The sequence below is a fragment of the Xiphophorus couchianus genome, chromosome 9 (assembly GCF_001444195.1).
Source record: "Xiphophorus couchianus chromosome 9, X_couchianus-1.0, whole genome shotgun sequence".
NCBI lineage: Eukaryota > Metazoa > Chordata > Actinopteri > Cyprinodontiformes > Poeciliidae > Xiphophorus > Xiphophorus couchianus.
Genome location: NC_040236.1, coordinates 33,119,576 through 33,140,774, shown reverse-complemented (window position 1 = coordinate 33,140,774; position 21,199 = coordinate 33,119,576). Strand labels below are relative to the sequence as shown.

Sequence of the window (21,199 nt, the reverse complement as noted above, 5' to 3'; positions counted from 1 at the left end):
ATTTCAGTGCCTGCTTTAATCCTGCCTGTGTGCAGCAGCTGTTTACCTGACAGGCACTGAGCGCGCTCACATCTGGACAGCTGTCATCACCCAGCGGCACCGGCGGCGAAACGCCCGGACCTCCCGCCGGACCGTTCACACCTTCTGCTTCACAGGTTCCGGATCTCAGAACATTTTTCAGTTCAGACCTTTGTTTTTTCACAAGACAAAGATGTCTGGTTTCTACCCAGTTAAACACAACCCAATTTGTTCCACAGTCCAGTGAAACCAGTCCGGTTCATTTCAGTAAAGTCCAATTGTTTGGTCAGATTATAAGTATGTTTTGACACCAAGTAGACTCTGTTTGATTGGGGACCAAAATTTAAACATTAATTAATTACATTTCAGCTGCTGCGGTTTATTTTCACACTGTAAACCTTTCAACAACCTGTTCCCCTCCTCGCCTGTGGGGGCGCTTCAACAAGAACCGCTGAAGGAAACATCATGGAAACCACTGAAGGAAACGCTGGGCACAACTTCCTTCACAAAATGTGAACAAAAATGGAGATTTTAGTGGTTGTAGGATTTCTCTTATCCTTGGCTGAAGGCCATGACCCATTTCGCCCGCTAGCGCTAACTTAGCATGTTTGTTTTGGTTGTATTTACCCAGAATGCCCTGCGCTGTAGTCCACTTCTTGCTTTTAGAACGGTTTCTGGTCCGCTTGGTGTTCATAAATCCATTCAAACCGCACCAGAGTTCGCTTCAACCGAACCCAGACCGACGTTTGAAGGCGGATCAGAGTTAGCTTAGCATTCACACCTCAAACAAACTGGACTTTCTAGGCAAACGGACTGGAGTTGGATTAAAGCTGGCCGTGTGTATACAACCTAATACTATATACTCAGATACATGCATTCATATACAGTATATATAAAATAATAAACAAGCAAAAAAACTTAATTATCAAATTAAAGTCAGAATTCTTAGAAAAAAGACCAAATTCTAAAAAAAATAAAAATCCGCATTCTGTATGAAAAGTCAATTCTACATTATTAAATGTTAAATTAGTTTCATCTTACATCTGTTATAATTACAAAGTACACATTTAATTCCATAAATAAATATAAATGTTAACTTTTTTCTTAATTTATGTGTCTTAAGAAAGTTAGCCAGTGTTGTTGCGCAACATCCCCCCCCCCCCCCCCCTCCTCTCTCTCCTTCCTCTTCTGAGAGAGGAGATGTGCTACCAGCTCTCCTTCTAACGAGTTAATTGAGTTTCCTAAATCTGCTGGGATTAATCCAGAACTGAAGTAAACTCTGTTTAAACCAGAAACGATTCGCCTGGTTATCTGACGGCCTACATCCAGGTGTCCCACCCTTCTTCCCCCTGTGAATTAGCCAGACTGAGCAGCCTACAGCCAACTAGTTTCACAGAGCACACCTGTTAACGGTCGCTCGTTCTCTATTTTGCAACTTGCATTTGTTATTGAACCAGGTAGGTTTTAGTAACTCGGGCGAGTCCCAAGGATGATGTTTTACATTTGGGCTACCAGCAACCTAAAAACATTTTCCACTTATTCAAACATCACAGCTATTTTACAACCATCAAAGAACTTTAAGGTGACTCATTAACTGAATGTCCACAACATCTTTTAGATTTTCTTTATGCTAAATATTTTATTAGTAAGGCATTTTTGCAAGGGTCAGTACAGGTTAATTCAGTAGCAGAAATAATCAAATAAGTAAAATCAATCATCTAGTCTATCTTTCCCTACTGCTGATACTGAGAACTAAAAAAGGAACCTTAGAGCGAGACGGACGGACTTTGGCGTTTTGAACCCCAGACCTGGCCTGATGATGAAGAAGGTGCTGCAGCAGGAGGAGGAAGTTGATCAGCGAAGGCAGGGATCTCTGTAGGTCCGATGAACTTCTTCTCCGCATGGATGGTGAGGTCACACAGGACTTGGTGCTGGCAGGAAGGAAGGCACCAGTTCTTCTTCTTTGTCTTTGTTCTTCGTCTTTGTCTTCATCTTCATCTTTGGGGTCTGAACCCAGCCGATGAGAGAAGTGCGATTCGAAGCCACAGATTGTGGGCCAGACGGGTTGGTCTCCATGAGCAGGACAGTCTTCGGCTCCGTGGCCCCGGCTCTTCTTCAGCTGCAGAGTTCTTTGTCCATCTCGATCTTGGCTCGAAGCTGCCCGGAGGATCCAATGAAAGGTTCCTCTTTTGCTCCCACCTTTTATAGGGTTTATCCACCTTTTGGTGCGTTAGCATTGGCCAGCACTGATGCTGTGCTTGTTTCATTGGCTGACTGCTCAGACAGATGATCTCATATCCATCACTGTCTTACAGACATTATGTCCTGATGTCTGAGCTAATGTCTCAGGGTTGATCAACCTCCTATGTCCCTTGCCTGCACAACCTTTTCTCTGAAACGTTTACGTTGTTCAATCTGTTTCTAAATAAGGCGTTGATCATCTCTGTTCTCCTGTTAGTTCCCCTTTTTCCCTTAACCTTTCACCTTTCACCTACCATCTACCTCCAACATATCAGTGACGTTTAATTGCAGTTACACCTTTTTACACCATTTCAAGTTCAATGTCAAAATCACATTTATATCACATTTATTTTCTTTAGCTTCTCTGATTTAGCATTCATTTATAATTTTATAACCATAACTTATTAATTATTCTTATTATAATCTTAATGTGAGTTATTACATATGTTTTCTGAAAAGAAACCAAGAATAATCTATTATTCTAATTATTTGATACCAAAGTTACATTTGCTTGTTTTTCTTATAAGTGTTCCCACAAATATAAGTGTAAGTATTATTACAAGTAAATCAATATTAATATAAGTATTTTACTTTGAATCTTATCAAATTACTCAAAATGTTTAGATTTAATTTTTTAAAACTTTCATGCTTTAAAATAGTCTCAGCTATTTTTATAAATCTGCAGGCTGGAAACTTCCTCTTTTTCCAGGAAACCTGCTTTTCTTGTTTAATGACTCTCTCTGACTGACTATGATTTCTTATGATTAGATAGAAAAAAGTAGAATTAAAGCAAAGTTTGCATGTGACAAAAACAACACACACAACCAGATTTATTTTATTGACACTTAAGTCTACTGCTGGGCCTTGATGTCACTTGAGTGATTCATTTTAAAGATAACTTTATTTATTATTACTGTTAAACTAAAATCTCCAGCATGGGGAAGTGGGATGATCTCGGGTTTTCTTGACACCAGTTTAACCTTTAGCATTAATATGTAATTTTTTAATGCGTGTCTGATGGGAAGCAGCTGATGCAGGATGGAGTCCAGGGAACACGTGACCATGTGAGGGTTTCTGGTTTGATTCCCAGAGGATCAAAGCCTCCAGATGTCACGCTAATGTACATTTATGTATTTGGGTTATTTCCTTATTTAGGCTGCTGACAGAGCGCCTCGTGCCTGACGGAGCCGCGGACCAATGGGAGCGCGGCCCAGCGCTCGTGCAGCGCTGTGATTGGTCGGCTCGGATGCAGACTGCAGCAGCATCCTCTCTTCCCTCAGATCCAGCGGACATCTGGAGCCGTCCTGCCTGCCTCACCAGCAGACCCTCCAGCATCCGAACACCGACTCCCCGCGCCGAGCCAGCCCGGGGTTCGCTGCTCGTCTGCCGGTGTGAACCCGGCCTCTCCCCGGGGCTGACGTCGCTCTGTTCGGCTGGATCTCCGCCGGGGAGCCGCGGCGCTCCGGACAGACTGACCAGCCGGCGGAAAGGCGGAAATATTCCCGGAGGAGGAGGAGGATGGTGATGGACTGAGCTGATCCGACATCTGACGGGTCGGAGGCCCGATGGAAGCTGCGACACATCTGGACCTGGAACATCCCGGTCCTGGTTTCGGTTCGGCGTAAAGACGCGGTTCCATCACCGGGTGGTTCGGTTCTGTTTTTCCTCTTCAGTTTGTCTCGTCACAGACGGACTAAACGGACCCGGTTCCGAGTTGGAGGGCGCAGGCGGATCCCCCTGCTGGTCTGGATTAGAACCCGTCCGGATCATGAATCACCCCCCCTTTGAGGCTCTAATCTGGGTTTCACCGAACTGGATTTAAATCACAGATTACGCCGCACCCGGTTCTGGTGAATTATTATTGGACCTGGTCCTGCTGGCGCTGGATTCGGGGAGCCCTGCTGGCATCATGCCGACCTCCCGGCCTGGTTCGGAGCCGGTGGAGTTCTGGGTGGACGGGTCGAGGCGGGACGGGACGGTGGAGGACTTCTACGGCCTGGGCTCCGAGCTGGGCAGGTCTGGGCTCCGTTTCTCAGGGCGGTTCCGGAGGGGAAGTGGCGGGTTGTTCTGCTCCTTTGAGTGGGCCAAAGTTGGCCACATGTGGGTCCATGTGACGCTTCAGGATTAACTTCATAATCCAGCCTGAGATGTTACTGGGTATCCGAGTCCAGCCGGAACCAATAACATCAGAGCCGCTTCCTGCTCGCAGCAGAGACGGAAAACAGGCTGTTAATGAATTAATGAGGGTTTAACGTGTAAACACGCAGGAGCGGTTCTACGGCCGGCGGGGGGCTGCAGGCGGAACCGGCCGGGTAATAATCAGCTTAGCTCCAACAGGAAACTATTATTAGCATTTTAATGCTTCTTCATACAATAGTTTAGCTTCTTCATGTTTTAGTGATAATATTTTCCCTCCCACGGTCCAAAAACACGATTGGTCGCAGAAAGTGGGTGTTCACCGGAGGGGCGCCGCAGGGGAGGGGGCGCCAGAACAGGCACAAATATTTCAACTCAGAATTTTCTGTATTTAAGATATTTGTGCATATGTAAAAAATATGATTAATAACAGAGGCACTGATGCGTCTGCATAGCTCTAAGAAAGCTGCGCCTGCTGATGGATGTTTTTCATACTTTTATATTCTGTATAGATATTTAAGAAAACATTAATTTTGTGTTATATTGTTTTTGTTTCTCTATTACTTTTTGCTTATGTTCAGCTCTTTGTTGACATTTTAAAACATTTTATATTTTCATTTTGATAATTTTTCATTTAAATGCTAAAAATCTAATTTTAATCTCTTTTCAAACCTTTTTAAAAACATTAAGGAAATATTTGGTTAATATGCTGTTGTTTTCTCAACTTTAGTTTCGCTGACATCACAAACAAAATAAGAAATAAATGAATCTACTGTTTTAACTGCCTCCACAATATTTCACACATGTTGTTTAGTCATGTTTCAAAAACAGTTTGCTGATTTCAGCACTGCTCATGTTCTCTTATAAACCGCTGGAGATGTTTTCACAGCTGAGAAACATCAGAAATTAAACACTAAAAATTACAAACATAAGCAAAACATCTTGAGTTCTGAGGGAATTATACTTTTCTCCTCATGTTGGAAAAAAACAGATCATTAAAAACTTCAGGTGAATTTCAGATTAAAACATGTCAGCTTGTGTTTTATTTTATAAATATTCCAGTCAGAAGTTTCTATCCACTCATCGTCGGCATGAATCTTATATTAATCCTGGGTCTTTAATAATTGATCTGTGTTCAGGGTGGAATGATTGTGGCTGCAGCTATAATTAGTTTTTATCGGCGGCTTGGAAACTAAGGAGGAGAATCGTAGATTTCTGCGCGGTGGGAACGGCGACTGAAAGCGTCTTAGATTGAAAAGGAATCGGTTCAACCTATTTTCTGAAAGCAGGAGTTACTGAATGAGAACGATTCAGATTTTGACCTTGATGTTTGTAGGAGGCGAGCTGCAGCTGCCCAGCACGGTGGAGGCAGCATCATTCTGTGGGCTGCTTTAGTCCACTTTTCAAAGCTGAAATATAAAGACAGCAGAACAACAGTCAGAACTTGGAATATGCAGAAAACATCAGACACTACAAACAGATTAAATTTAACTCCTCCATAAAGAACAGACTAATATCATCCAGAAAAATACAAGATATTAAACTTATTAACTTGTTTACTGAATGTTTTTCAGCTGATGTTTCTTTTAAGTAGTTAAAATAAAAATGCACTTAACTCTGCATTTCAAAATCCAAATATTTCTTTCAGTTTGTTAATAACGTGAGGTTAAATATCAGCAGCTATAGTAACACTGACATGATGTAAGCTAAGTACAGATGATGCTAATGTTAGCAGGAGAGAAGCTCAGGAATGCTGAAGCATCTGGTGGTGACTTGTTGATATGGGGGCCAGGTGAAAATTTGCTTAGGGCCCCAAAAAGGTTTGGACCGGCCCTGATTATTGTTTATCGCAATCATTACTGGATCAATAAGGTATGATTTATCCAGAGAAATGTGTTGTAGTGACAGATAAAACACAAAACATTCAAGCGAAGAATTAAAACTAAAGATAATGTTGTGGCTGAACGCAGCGCCCCCTGTGTGTGGCCTGATGTTTACGGCCCTGTGTGTGTGTGTGTGTGTGTGTGTGTGTGTGTTGTGTCTCTGGACCGCAGACCTGCTCCGTTTTAATGCCTCGGTGTTTCCTGGCTCTGATTGGCCGCTGTGTGACACATCATGTCTGTGTTTGATGGCGTCTCTGTGAACATGCAGCGCTAACGCCGCCGCGTCTAACACGCTCTGCTTCATGGTGTCCCGTTGCCATGGAGATCGAGTCCCTGCATGGCGGTGTGTGATTGCTGCTCAGACGGATCTGTTTTCCCCACAGAAAACCAGAACCAACCTCCCTGAACACACACACACCCACACACATGCCTCTATATGAGCAGAAGACCAATTCTCAAACTCTGAACAAATTTTCTTTTCTCTTAACTTGAGAATTTTTTTTGGAACTTTTTTCTCTCTAAAATGCAAATAAATAAATAAATAAATAAACCAGTGTTTTGCTTCTCCATCAAGTCTTTCCGGCTGTAAATAACATTCATAGTCTTTGTTTTCTATGCACAGTTTATTTGATTTTATTTGACTTTAAAGGAGACCTACTGCTGCTAAAAACAGCCCAAACACTAAAAAATCGTTTTTGGCATCATGTTAATATTTTTTTGTGCCTGGAAAACGAGCCGTTTCAAAAACCTCCCGATTGTTGAGTCGCACAGCGCCGTTACCTACCAACCAAAGCAGAGTTCTACCCGTTACTTAGCAACCAAAGCAGAGTTCTACCTGTAACCTAGCAACCCAAGCAGATCTCCAGCCCGGTTGGTCAGCTGGTTTTACCGCTGTATGCGCTGTACAATGGCTGATGATAAACATTACAGATTTGTTGTTGACTTACCGTCCAGAAACCACTTTCTGGATTCTTGCTGGTTGTGCAGGAGGCTCCACTTCTGCTTTTCAGAGATGTACCGTTGTATAATTCGCTGTGCTTTGTTTTTATCAGCTGCCTTCGTCTTGCTATAGTTTTCTTGGCTCTCATTGCTGAATAACGATAAAATCAATCCGTAAACGATGCGCTGCTGCTGCTTCTTCTGCGCATGCGGGTCGCTTTGGGACGTAAACCGTTCACACAGAAGATTGCGGTCGCATTTAATTAGTAGAATAAGCGAAAAATCACACACACAAAAAATCAGATTTCAGCAAAAAATCTGAGTTGAGCATCATAGCAGCTTGTTGTTAGCTTTCATATTAGCTGCATAAATATAAACATGTCTCCCATATTTATATGGGTTGTAATTATTACTGCATTACAACACAGTTATATTCCTAATGACTGAAAATCAGCATTTTAACCCTCGACATGCATCGATTCTCTCAGGTGATAATCTAATCAATGTTTGAGTAATTTTATGCAAAAAGAAAAAAAATATGTAAATTTTGTCCGAGCCTGATAAGTGACAAAGATGTTAATCTGAAGTAAAACAGTTTTACTAGCTATTCTTTTGTTTTAAGTTTATTTTCTTTGTGTATAACTTTGTTTATTCTTTTATTATGTTGCGATCATTAAAGTCGAACTCAAATTCAAGTGAAGAAGTTATTTTCTCCCGATCAGAACGGAGCAGAGAGACTCCCGACTCTCAGACATCGTATCAAGAGTTCAAAGTCTTTCTGTTGTCCTAATTCTGCTGAGTGAACTTTTCTGAGTTTACAGTTTTGGTAAGAGGAAAAATTTAAGGAAAACTATATTTTAGCTTTGTATCAGAAAGTCTTGCAAAAAGGGAGTTATTAAAGGGGCAGCATCACGTTAAGTCGACTTTTTATAATAGTTTTCCCTCATCAAAAACAATGCTTTGATTCATTCATGTTTCAGAAATCCTTTAATCTCCATGGCAACCACTCAGCTGTACAAAATGCCTGGCTGGACCTAGCCCCGCCTCCAAGGCGCAGCTCCTCCCCCACCTCAGCTCCTTCAGACTAGCCAGCAGAAATTAGCAAACAGCTGATGAGCTCTTTATAGGAGCTGCTGCTCAGAGCAACGCTGCTTAATTAAATGTTGTTAAAGGGTTAACAGAGGAGCCATGTTGGGAAGCTTCCTGGAGGCGGAGCTTCTGAAGGAGCAGGAGTTTTTAAAGAGACAGAGGCCCAATTTCAAGGCTTTAAATCAGGAAATCAAATTTCTTTTACGTCATATATGATAAATATGCAGCATTTTTGTAGAAAGTGAAGAGAACATATTTACTTAATTGTGCTATAAATTGGAGTACTCCTGATTATGAATGAATGTTATTTGAAAGCAACTGATTCAAGTGGAATAAACACAGATTTTTTTCTCATGTCATCGGCCAACAGTTTGGGTAAAGTCGAGTTTCTCTCACCTGGTTTTGCAGGATTCCGATGAATTCAGTGTTTCTTGTGTTTTCAGAGGAGCGACATCCATCGTGTACCGCTGTGAGGAGAAGCAGACGCAGAAACCCTTCGCAGTCAAAGTCCTGAAGAAAACGGTGAGCTACCAAAGCTAACAGCATGCAGCACAAATGAGGCGAAGCATTATGACCACGGTCAGGTTATGGAAAAATGACTCAGAACTCCAAAGAGTCTGGAAGATGATGTAGTGATCAAATGTCTGTGATGACGTCACATGATCTCACCTGATCGGACGCTTTACTCACCTTGAACTGTGAAATATTTGAAAATAAAAGTGTCGCCAAGCCTTCCTCTGCTGCCTGATTAATGCTGCTGGTTGTAATTATTAAACTTTAATTCCCAGGTAGTTTTGTATTTTAGTATGAAAAAACTAAAAGTAACGCACCCGGGTGGTGACGCAGCTGGACTCTGTGAATGTCATTCCTAAAGACTCCAGGAGAAACGACCAACTTCCTTCAGAGACGTCAGGACTCGATGTTCCACAGAATCTCCTTAACTTTAATGTTTAGACCCAGATTAACGGTTTTTAAAAATACCAGCATAAAGGTAAGAACAGAGGCATCTCAAAGATGGCACTTTAAAGTTCAGAGCAATCTCAGGAGGATATTTGGTTTCTTTAAGGTGAATTATTCTTCTACCTGCAGTGTAATCTACATTGAGAATGTAAGAACATGGATCAAACTGCTGCAGGAGATTCAGCCTCTTTTTCTACCGTTACTGTTATTATTGCAGGACTAATAACTGCTGATGTTTGTTTGTGTTTCAGATTGATAAGAAAATCGTACGCACTGAGATCGGAGTCCTGCTGCGTCTTTCCCACCCAAACATCGTAAGAATCCATGATCATGTTAATAAAAGATTCATTTCCATGTTTTCGTAACGAGTGAAAATCTTTCAGTCTGTTTCTGTTTCCATGACCATCAGAAGGTTTGTCAACAAAATATTTATCACCAAGCTAAATATTTGACTTGCTAGCTAAATATTTAGTTTAATAATTAGTTACTTTGAAACTGTCAAATTTATAAATGAATGAATAACTGATTTTTTCTTATCACTGACTAAATTACCCAAATTACTGCTGTTAATTTTTACAGTGTAACTTTTAGAAATAGCCGCCCACACCTTTCAGTCAAACACGCACTCCATGTTTGATCAGTGTAAAAATCGACACCAACATTTCAGTAAAGAACCAGACTGAACTGATTTTATGTTTGGATGATTTAAACGCAGAGATAAAAATAGCAGCATATGGTTCTGCTAAAGAGTCGCTGAGGTTTCTCTGGATCGTCTCTGAGGTGTTGTTTTGTGGTTGCTGCCGAGACGTGAAGTGTGAGCGGTTATTTCTGGTTACCGCGGTAACAGTTTGTTTCTATCAGAGCCAACGTTACTGAGTCACAGTTGGACAAAGATTGAAGACGGTGTTAAAATGTTTCCAAAGGCAGAACGGCTTTTATCTGAGGACACGTTGGAGTTCCTCTGACAACAAAAATCTATCCTGGTGATAAAAATAATCATTAATAAGAGTTTGAAGTTCCTCCATCTCTGGCTGTGAAGGTTCTTCACTGTGAGAAGTTCTCAATAATCTGATCGAAGTTCTGGATAAAGGAACAGTTCTCCCAGCATGAACTCAGTTCTTTTTATTCCAATTTATAAGTAAATTAAAGGTTGCACTGAAGTTTTAGGTCAGAAAGCCAAAAATATTTCAGACTGAAATTTTCTACAGTTCCAAGTATTTAAAAAAAAGAAGTTTGTTTGGATGGATGGACGGATGTATGGATGGACGGATGTATGGATGGACGGATGTATGGATGGACGGATGTATGGATGGACGGATGGATGGACGGACGGATGTATGGATGGACGGATGGATGGATGGACGGATGTATGGATGGACGGATGGATGGATGGACGGACAGATTTCCATATTTGTTTTCCAAATTCATCCAGATTTAAAAACATTTGGATGTGATTAGTTGAATGCTGGTTGCGTATTAATCCAACTGAGCTGAAAGATTTTCAACAGTTTTAAAGAAACTGGTGCTTTATCTGGTTTTAACTGGTTTAACTGGTGCTGCGCCTTTGTTTCTGTGTTTCAGATCCAGCTGAAGGAGATCTTTGAGACAGACACCGACATCGCCCTGGTTCTGGAGCTGGTGACCGGCGGAGAGCTGTTTGACCGGTAAGGTCCAAAACCGGCCGACACACTGGTTTGTTGCTTAAAGGCAAACTATTTTTGTATAGGTCATATGCAAAATTCACATTTTGTACCTTTTCTTTGTTCCATTTGAGTCTCAACTCCTTCTAAAAACAAGCCAAGCACTAAAAAAACACTCTGCTGTTTTTGGCAATAATTTAATGTTCTTTGGTGTCTGGAAAATGAGCCGTTTCAAAAACCTCCAGTACACTAAATCACATTTGACTGCACTGTTACCTAGCAACCACGGCAGAGTTCTGCCCGTTACCTAGCAACCCAAGCTGTGCTCCAGCTGGTTTTAGCATTGTATACGCTGTACAATGGCTGCTGGAAAAGACAAATGTTTTGTTGTCGACTTACCATCCAGAAACCACTTACTGCTTTGTTGTTGGTTGTGCAGGAGGCTCTCCTAATGCTTTTCAAAGTTGTACGTTTGTATAATTGTGCATCTGTTTGCCTCCATTCTGACATGCGAGGTAAACATTGAGTTGGGGGCGTGGCCAACAGCAGCTAATTTGGATTTAAAGTGACAAAGGCCCTAAAACAGACAGAAGCCTGATTATCTAAGAATAATGTTGTGCAAAGAAATGTAATGAAGATGTTTTGTATAGGCCATATCCTAACCTGTTGATATGGTTTAAGCTGCAGATGAAGCCATGCAGCTCAGCTGTAACTGTTGATGTTTGCCAGATAATGTTGCAGATATTTTACTAAAAAAAGATCCAGATTCTGAAGTTATTAGAAATGACTCGGACATTTCAGAAACTCAGAAAATTTCAAGATTTTTTTCTGAGATTAAGTTAAATTGTTTTTTTATTTTTTTTTCTAGCAACTTTTTGACTTCTCATGAGACAATTTCTTCTAAAAAAATGTGAGATATTTTGGTGGAAGTTTGCTCCTTTATTTTCTACGTACAGTTTCCTGTTGAAGAAACTTGCTGGTAAAAATTAATAGTTTAAACCTGGAAGGGGTATGAATACTTTTGGGTTTGGATCTGAGTCATGAGTTAAATTTGGCTTGAAGAGCTGAAGCCGCTTTTATGTTGGCGGATTTATTTGCTTTCATTTCCACCTGCAGCTGCAGGCGCCGTTTCTGTTGCCATGGTTAGTTTACTGCAGAAGTTGCGTCTTTAGTCTTAGTTACCCGGTTAGATGAAAAATTATTGGTTTTACTGGTTTTATTCATTTACAAGATTCTCGCAGTTATGGGGCCAATTTAGGTATGAAAGCTGCCATGTTGTGCAGGTTTGGTTCTTCAGAATCTGGTTGCTCAGGATTAGCGTGTCTCTGCGTCCTGAAGCCGTATTTATTTTTCTGTTTGGTGGTTTGCAGGATTGTGGAGCGGGGATACTACAGCGAGAGAGACGCGGCGCATGTCATCAAGCAGATCCTGGAAGCCGTGGCCGTAAGATAAATTTCATTAAAGAAATCATTCAGAAAAACATGGCAGAGAAACACGAAACCCTTTAACTGTTCCACATTATTATAGCAGAATTATGACATTATAACAGAGATTTCATATGAAAGTCCCACATAATGTAAAGTGGGAGAAAAATTATGCAATGTTGTCGCATTAAAAAAAAAAAAAATTCTGAAAAGTGTGGCATGTTGTTTGTAAAGTTACAGTGAAAGATGAACAGAAATAATTTGGATTATTTAACCTGTAGCAGAAAAAATTGTCATCATCATTCATTTATATTCGTTTATAAATCTCAAAACTAAAAAAAAACTAACTTAGTTTAGAAATTAAATATTTGGTTTGGAGCTACTTATTGAGTTTACAAAGTCAGTATTTAACTAAATCTATTATTTAGCTTCAAACTAAATATTTAATAAGGAAACTAAATATTTAGTTAGGAAACAAACATTTAGCTTAAAACTAAATATTTAGATGTTGAGCTAAATATTTTGTTTAGAAATTCAATACTTGGCTTTCTAACTAAATATTTAGCTCATTAAATATTTAGTTTAAAAGCTAAATATTTAGCTTGCTAACTAAATGTTTAACTTGCTAACTACACATGTAGCTTGCTAAAAATATTTAGTTTAGAAACAAAACATAAATATTTAGCTTGCTAAGCATGAAACAGATTTCTAAATGAATATCACAGTGAAGCCCCATTTTATACCATCAAAACTGGATAAATAACCCAAATTATTCATGTTGCTTTTTTACTGTGTAACTTTATAAATGGCATCCCATAGTAATTATCCCCATTTACTCTGATCCCCCTAAATAAGATCCATAGCAACTGATTTCCTCTGATCGGCTCCACTGTCTGTGATTTCATGAGCCGACTGATTGTTTCAGAGTTTAGTTTCCATGACTGCTGCTGCTTTGGCAGCTTCATTTCCTCCCATCCTGATCATCGGCTCACTGCCTTCTCACACCCACCAGCAGGGCGGCGCCTCCGCAGTTTCACGCCAAGCTCCACCTTTAAACTGGCTGCTTTTAGACGTGAGGCGCCGACGCTCCATCGGGTCGTCAACACGGCGGCGCCGGTGTGAATGAAACACGTTGTCAACACTTTGGGAGGCGTTAGCGGGAGGCTGCGGTTCCTGCCGTGGAGCCAGAACGCTGGTGCTGCTGGAAGCTGAGAGAAGCAGCAGAAACAGAAACATAGCTGAAATCTGATTCAGGAAGTCAGACACAGGAAGTCTGCTCTGATTGGCTGGTTAGTCACTAAATATTTCTAAACAGAATCAACTAAATGCTAGCTAAAGGTTAGCATGTTGCGGCTAACGAAGGACGATCAGGAAACAGAAAGAGAGAGAGAATCCATCCCTCGCTCCCTCCACCCACCCAACCCTCCATCCTTCCATCCCTTAGTTTGCTTGTGCTTTGGGCCGGCTCTGTGCAGGAAGCTTCTAATCAATGAGAGATTTTTTTTATCAGCTGAAATCCTCGTCCAGTTATTATAAATGTGTTAATCTCTGACTGTAGATGTGTTACATTTTTATTGAAGCCAGTTTCCTGCGGTCGTGTTTTCAAATTGAAAGTCACGATTTTTAAAAAAAAGGTTTTTGCGGCTGAATTAAGTTTACTATCATTTAATGTTTGTTAAACGTCCTCAGTATGGAGGCTGCTGTTACAGGCTGAATGTTCTTCTCTCCAGACTGTAGAAACGGTTGATGAAGGTTTAAAAATCCTCTGGGACGTCTGAGTTTCTTCGAGTGTCTGCTGGCCGAGGGTCGGAGGAGTTCACGGCCCGAATCGGCCGGGTTGGTTCTGCGGTGAAAAGGGAAGAGGCGAAAACGCTCAGTTAATAATGAATCCAACACAGTCAGGCTAAAATCCTACCTGATCCACTTAATGGGGCTAATAGAGCTGCTACTAACCTCTAATTGATTATTCTGACAATTAATCGGACAAAAAATTTGGCAAATTTTGCATATTTTTCATGTAAAGTTTTTTCAAAAGATGCAAGTAAACAAATAATTAAATCCTTTTTATATGTAAAAGTAAATATTTTACTTAGTGAACATTTGATTGCAGCAAAGATTGCATCTGCAGCTAAAAAATACAAATAAAATCAACATGAGAAAAGCTGAGCTCTATTGATCAGTTATTGATTAACTACGTAATAACGGCGTAGAGAAAAGAGCTTGATTTATTTCTACAGAATTTTACAGGTGAAGCTAAAATGTTTATTTTTATCTTAAATGCAAAATGTAAATTTTTTGCACCGTTTTGTTTTAATTGCTGCTCAGAGTGTGATGTTCTTACAGTAAACAGCATTTCTGTGAGTCTGTCTGCTCTAATTAACGATTAACCGATTACAAAATTGGTTGACAATTATTTCAATAATCAATTAATCGTTTCAGCCCTATTGTTAACTCCAAACAACTCTAGCTAAGCAGTCATGTTGCGACAGGTCACTAATTAATTTCTCAATGAGATTTAAAAGGCCAAACAAAGCGAAATAAACAGCTTGTAAATGTGGGCGGAGCCTAAACCAGCCACCGCCGCCGCAGAGTTCTGGTAGCTGCAGCTGCGGCGTCTTATGTAACAGCAGCTTCCATCCTGCTGCTCAACAGATTAAAACCAGAGTGGATTAACACACACACACACACACACACACACACCCCACACACACTCCGACCACAGCTGACCTACATTTACCAAACATACGCCTCTTTATGTATGTGTGTTTCTGCGTGTGCATGCTTGTTGTGTTGATGTGTGTGTGTGTGTGTGTGTGTGTGTGTTGGGATTACTCTGCCATTATGTTTGTTGTGAGTGTGGCGCTAATCTGCAGTGAAAAAAACACAACAGCATCTTTTTATAGCCGCTTCCCAACATGGAGGCGATGACTTTTATCCATCTGGGACGAGAAAAATTAATTAGATTCATGGAAATTTTCTTTTGATGTCGCCTCGCATTTGATGCCTGCAGCATATTTTTAAAAATGAGGACAGAAGCAAGAGAATATTAACAAAATAAACCTCCCACATCTAATTAGGTTAATTGTTAGCTGGTCAGAAACATAATTAGATATAAAAAAGGAGGATTCTGTGGAGTTTAGTCTTTAGGAGTTTTTTTTTTTTTTTTGTTTATTTGTTTATCAGGAGAACATACATTGATATTACATACATTTTGCACAGCTTACATGACTTCTCCGATTTTTTTTTTTTAACACACAACGAACATAAATCCCCGTACTGACATAACAAAAACGAGACCAAATAAGTAAAATTACATAAAAATTAAAAATAAAATAAAAAAAGGGGGGGGGCGGGGGGATGAGGGGGTTGGACGGCATTGAGAGCCTAAAAGGCAACAGCACCTTACTCAATTGTTCTGTAAATTTTAGTACCATGACATGATGGGTCAGTCACATCAAGATATGCATTATAAAGGCAGAGATTTTAAGTATGTCACAAAAGGTGCCCACTTGTGAGTAAATTTTGCTGAACTACCTTTCACTGTTAATAAAATCTTTTCTATCCTTAAGCATGATCTTACAGTATTAAGCCATTGTGAAGTAGATGGAGATATAGGAGATTTCCAGCAGAGTAAAATGCAGCGTCTGGCAAGGAGAGAACAGAAAGCCAAGACCTCCCCCTGCAGGGGCGACAGATTAAGTGAGGTCCCTGGAACTCCAAAAATGGCAATTAGTGGATCGCTTCGGATCTGGATTCCAAAAACCCCTGAGAGTATGGAAAAGACATAGTTCCAAAATTTTTGTAAGCTCGGGCAAAAGAAAAACATATGACTTAAGTTGCAGGGAGAGGTCTGGCATCTGTCACACTGGTCTAAAATCGAAGGAAAAATTGTAGATAGACGGGATTTTGAGAAATGGACTCTGTTTATCACTTTAAACTGTACAAGCTGTAATCTGGCACATGGTGTGCTTTGACGTATACTGAGAATAACTTTATCCCACCATGAATCAGACAGTTTAACGCCCAATTCACGTTCCCATAGAGTTCTGGTTTTACCCGATGAATCGGGCTCAATTTCTTTAGGAGTTTTAAGACATTTTGAACTGCATGTACAGAAAAATAAAACATGTTTCTGCTTTAAAGCTTAGAAAAACCCAGAAATGTCAGACGAAAAGCAAAACTGATTCTTAGGGAGGATCACAATAAAAACAAACATCATTTTCAGGTGAAAATATCTGCAAATCCTGAGAAACACAACAGAGGATAAAACATGATGAAGTCTAATCTAAAGTAAAAAACTGAAACAATTGGAAGCAGTCGGGATGAGAGAGACCCAGAAACCAGTCAGAACGTAATCCTGGTCTGGTTCCAGAGCCAGCACAGCGGCGGCAGGCGAGAAACTCAAACCAGATAGAAGAGAAAAAGTCCAGAAAATGTTCAGCAGCTTCTGAGTGGAAAAATAATTACTAGAAAAAAATCATTTAAAATAAATGATGAGCAGCTGAGCTTTCCAAAATAAAACAAACATGTCCAAGAACAAAATTTAAACAAAATTATAAAACAGCACATCTTTGAAAAGCAAAAGCAGAGCCTCCTGCACAACCAACAAGAACGCAGAAAGAGGTTTCTGGATGACAAGTCAACAACAAAACTCATGTCTTTTCCTGCAGCCATTGTATAGTGAATACAGCTGACCAAACGTGCTGGAGCTCAGCTTGGGTTGCTAGGTAACAGGCTGGGCTTTTAATGCTTCAGCTGATTTTAGAAGCAGCAGAAACCCAAATAGAAGTATAAAAATGTATTATTATGCTAAATGTAAATTTAGCATAATAAATAAACCCCTTTGAAATAAAACATAAAATGACGACCAGAAACCTAAAACAGCTGAAAGCCCATAAACGTGACCCAGGTTAGAAATAATTACTAAAATAAAGATTTGTAGGCGTCATTTAGAATAAAAACAATCAGCCGGATACCTGAGCAGGTAAAATCTCAGAGAAACTGTTTGTGTTTTGGATGTTAGCAGCTGCTGTCTTTAGTTCTCAGACACAGAAAGAGGCCCAGGTGTGGCAGCCGTTTACCTGAACGCGTCTAAAACCGTCTCCACGTCGGCTCCTTCCTCTCCGTCCGGACAAATCCTCCCAGAAACCTCCAGCAGCCCAGACATGGTGTTCCTGTGGCCTCTGAAGATGTTTCTCTGTGTGTTTCAGTATTTGCACGGTAACGGGGTCGTCCATCGTGACCTGAAGCCGGAGAACCTGCTGTACGCCGACCTGTCGCTGGACGCGCCGCTCAAGATCGGTAACAACACACACACCGAGCATCAGCTGGGAAACACTTCTACATGTCTAGAAGTAAAAGAAAACCAGCAGCTAAAAGGTTAAAAAAGATTATAAATCAAAGTGAACAAACAAACCAAATAAATTATAAAGCAAACGAAGCAGCCTGACGACCGTCACTGATTTATTGGTGTAATTACAGAGATGTTTATTGTTTTCTGTTCAGTTTTAAAGAAAATACTCTTTAATTGTCACATCCCGGCACTTTATTAGGAAACAGAATCTAAACCTTAACTTTAGATTTGTTTAGGTTTAGTAGCTGGATATCTGGGAAAACTGATACATTTTTATTCATCTTGGTTTTTCATCATTTTATAAAACTAAAAACAATTACTTATAAAACCAAGATGGGGGAATTAGAGAAAACTTTGTATTTGTGTGTGTCAGTGCTTGTGGGAAAACAAATGTTCAGCGCCGATCGGTCCGCAATTCACAATTTCCGTTCCGATGATTAATATTAGCTGAAAAGTAATTTTGGTTTTTTGTGGCTCCGGTTGCGTGTGGCTTTTATCTTTTGATTGTTGTGTTTTATTTAAAATGTCTTCCAGTTCCAGTGTGGAGTTTCTTCATCTTTGAGAAAACAAGCTTTTATTATTATTCCATTATCAATGTCGTACCTGAAAACAATCTTAAAACAGCAATATTATCGTTTATTACAATGACTACAATTTATTGTCCAGCAAATGTTGTTATTGTGACAGGTCCAGTCAACATGTACGTACAGAACTGTGTCATCAGCGTAAAGATGGATGTTAAAACTGTGAAATGATCCGATATTTATTTAAGAGAAAGAAGTGATCCAAGGACAGAGCCCTGGAGAACACCAGCCGTTTTATCAACTCTAACAAACGGAAACTGTAGTAAAAGTGAGGGTTGGTCAGTAATGCTGTGTTTTGTAGATAAAAAAAATCTAAAACATATTTTAACGCTGTGCAGTGGCTGCAGAAATCCTGCTGCTGTGGAGATAAAATTAAATCATAATGCGGTAAAATCCACAAACTAGCAGCTTATTATGTAGCGGCAGGGCTTACCTTCACTCTCTAAAAATAAACACAGCTCTCAGTAAAACTGTTAAATAATTAACATCTCGCCGTGCTTCAGCCTGAGGAGCGGAGGCTGGCTGGTGGAGAAGCCTGTCCAGATGGCCGCCGAGCCGCTGGCGAACAGACGGAGGAGCGCCGCTCCGCCAAACGCCGCTCCGCCAAACGCCGCTCCGCCAGCTCACACTGCCTCCTGCAGAGAAACACATTCTCCTCACAGCCACGGCCCAAAATAGAAACTGGATTCAACTTTTAAAGAACGTGTTCATGTGACTCAGCTCGGTCCAAACGTTTTCCTTTCTCACAGCCGACTTCGGCCTTTCCAAAATCATCGACGACCAGGTCACCATGAAGACGGTCTGCGGGACTCCGGGTTACTGCGGTGAGTAAAAGCTGACACGTCGAGTCGTTGACGGGATAAATGTTGTCAGAGTCTGAAACCTGGGAAGGTTCGCAGGAAGCCATGTTGGATCCAGGATGAGACGAGTCCCAACTCTGAATCACTTCCTCATTCACAAAACCTTCATGCTGACTTTTGTTCAGATTTTAAATTTTTTCCATTGTCAAGATGGCTCTTAAAGGGACAGTAACGTAAAATCCTCTTTTCCAGCTTTATATAACTGGTTACATTTACTCAGTTACATTTACTTTAGTAACATTTTTTTAAAGTGTACTTTTAGGAGTATTTTTACTACACTGCACTTTTTACGTTTAGTTTAGTAATTTTATTATGAAGTATTTCTGCTCTTATTTGAGTAAAATTTCTGGATTTTCTGCCCACTGAATGAAAAACAAACATGTTTTAACCAGAAATCCACCAGACACAAACCTGCAGTTTCTGTTAAAGCTTTAGACGTTTTTTAATGAAAGAAACTGATTTGGAAACATTTTATTTTTCTGATTTTGTTATTTTTTGTTACTTATATGAATTATTGTCGTTTTAGTCCTTGAAATACAAACATTTCCACGTTAGTTTATATTTTGGTCCGTCTGATGATGTAATTTTTGAACATTAAATGATTGGTTAAAAGTCTATTGAAGTACTGAGTAACTGATCAAATTATCAAATACTTTTTTAATCATGTTGAATCATTTCTTGGACGGACACTTTTTACTTTTATTTGGAAAGTAAAGTCAACATATTTTTACTACTTCAACATAAAACTATGTTGAAGTAACGTTACTATTGAGTATAATCTTTGGAAACACTTTTGATTATTGTAAAATAAAATCTGACTATTTTAAAAATATTTCATGCTCAGTTTATTGTTGTGCAGGAAAAAATATTAGTTTGTAAAAAATGTTTTGTTTTTTTTACTGTGGATTTGACTATTTGTTAGAAAAGGTTTGGACACCCTGGTGTAGATCGTAATATTCTGCATTAAAATCCCACATTTATTGATCCTTAATCAGAAATAAAACACTTTCTGAGGTGAATTAGTGTTTCCATCAGTCTGTGTGTAGCTGCGTTCACCTGTGTGGCTGACATGTGGAGGTGGGCGGCGATGCGTTTGCTGCAGCCGCTGCTCAGTGGGATTTCTCAGCCCTCTCAGCCGGAGCGTCTGTCGGCCATCTGGACGCTAACTGCTAACTGCTAACCGCTAACCGTTAACCGCTAACCGCCTCCTCTGCCTGCAGCTCCAGAGATCCTGCGGGGAAATGCCTACGGCCCCGAGGTGGACATGTGGTCAGTGGGCGTCATCCTGTACATCCTGTGAGTCCACACACACACACACACACACACACACACACCCACACACACACTGATTCATCATCAGCTGGAACATCGCCTCCATGTCTGTTCAGAGACATTAAGTCGGTTCTAATAGAGCCTGACGATGCATTCAGGGACCGTCGGTCAAAATTTACTTACAGACTTTTCTGACTCGTTAGAACGGGAGTCAGTAAAAATAAAACTGAATCAAAAATCCTTTTTAAGTTGGTAACTTCCCTTTCTTACAAGTGTGTTATTATTTTTCTTTATGTACTTTTGACTGAATGATTTTTGCCCGATGTGACAAGAAGTTTGGACCATGGAATAAATTAATAGTTTAGTCCATATGAGCTCAACAAAAATATATGAGCGGTTGAATTTTTCATGAATAAATTGTGGTTATAATCCACAGAATAAACCGTTTGTAAAGTTACACTGTCAAAAATCAAGCAATAACCTGGTTTATATAGCCAGGAAAACATTTAGAGGATTATTTTTTAAAATCATATTTTCACTTTGTTATTTACACATTTTTAAATATCATCATTTGAAACTACATATTTAATTAACAAGCTAAATATTAGGTTATCAAACTAATATTTATATAGTGAGCTAAATCTGTAGTTTGACACTACATATTTAACTCTAAGCTAAATATTTAGCTAATATGCAAATTCCCTTACCTATAGTGGACTATCAAAATAAAAGCTGGGTTTGCAAACCCTTTTAAAAACTCGCGTAAGAACTAAATGCTTAGCTTACTCACTAAATATTTA

General features: G+C 39.9%; 1 protein-coding gene and 2 long non-coding RNA genes across 3 annotated transcripts in view; 1 reads left to right on the top strand and 2 right to left on the bottom strand.

Moving 5' to 3' along the window:
* Nucleotides 1-3,124: 3,124 nt before the first annotated feature.
* The window catches only part of LOC114150793 (calcium/calmodulin-dependent protein kinase type IV), a 25,673-nt gene continuing 7,598 nt past the window's right edge, over nt 3,125-21,199 (top strand). The window contains exons 1-8 of the mRNA XM_028027494.1: nt 3,125-4,275; nt 8,750-8,828; nt 9,518-9,580; nt 10,848-10,930; nt 12,277-12,349; nt 17,541-17,631; nt 19,017-19,091; nt 20,348-20,423. Coding sequence (XP_027883295.1) covers nt 4,169-4,275; nt 8,750-8,828; nt 9,518-9,580; nt 10,848-10,930; nt 12,277-12,349; nt 17,541-17,631; nt 19,017-19,091; nt 20,348-20,423 — 647 coding nt within the window. The 5' untranslated portion in view covers nt 3,125-4,168. The remainder of the gene's footprint in view (nt 4,276-8,749; nt 8,829-9,517; nt 9,581-10,847; nt 10,931-12,276; nt 12,350-17,540; nt 17,632-19,016; nt 19,092-20,347; nt 20,424-21,199) is intronic.
* Nucleotides 4,306-8,805, bottom strand: LOC114150798 (uncharacterized). The gene is made up of 2 exons (XR_003596837.1): nt 8,703-8,805; nt 4,306-6,680 (listed from the first exon to the last, which is right to left on the bottom strand). It is a non-coding gene; the product is annotated as an uncharacterized LOC114150798 (long non-coding RNA).
* LOC114150797 (uncharacterized) lies at nt 13,884-19,020 on the bottom strand. Its single transcript, XR_003596836.1, has 3 exons — nt 18,701-19,020; nt 17,412-17,678; nt 13,884-14,173 (listed from the first exon to the last, which is right to left on the bottom strand). It is a non-coding gene; the product is annotated as an uncharacterized LOC114150797 (long non-coding RNA).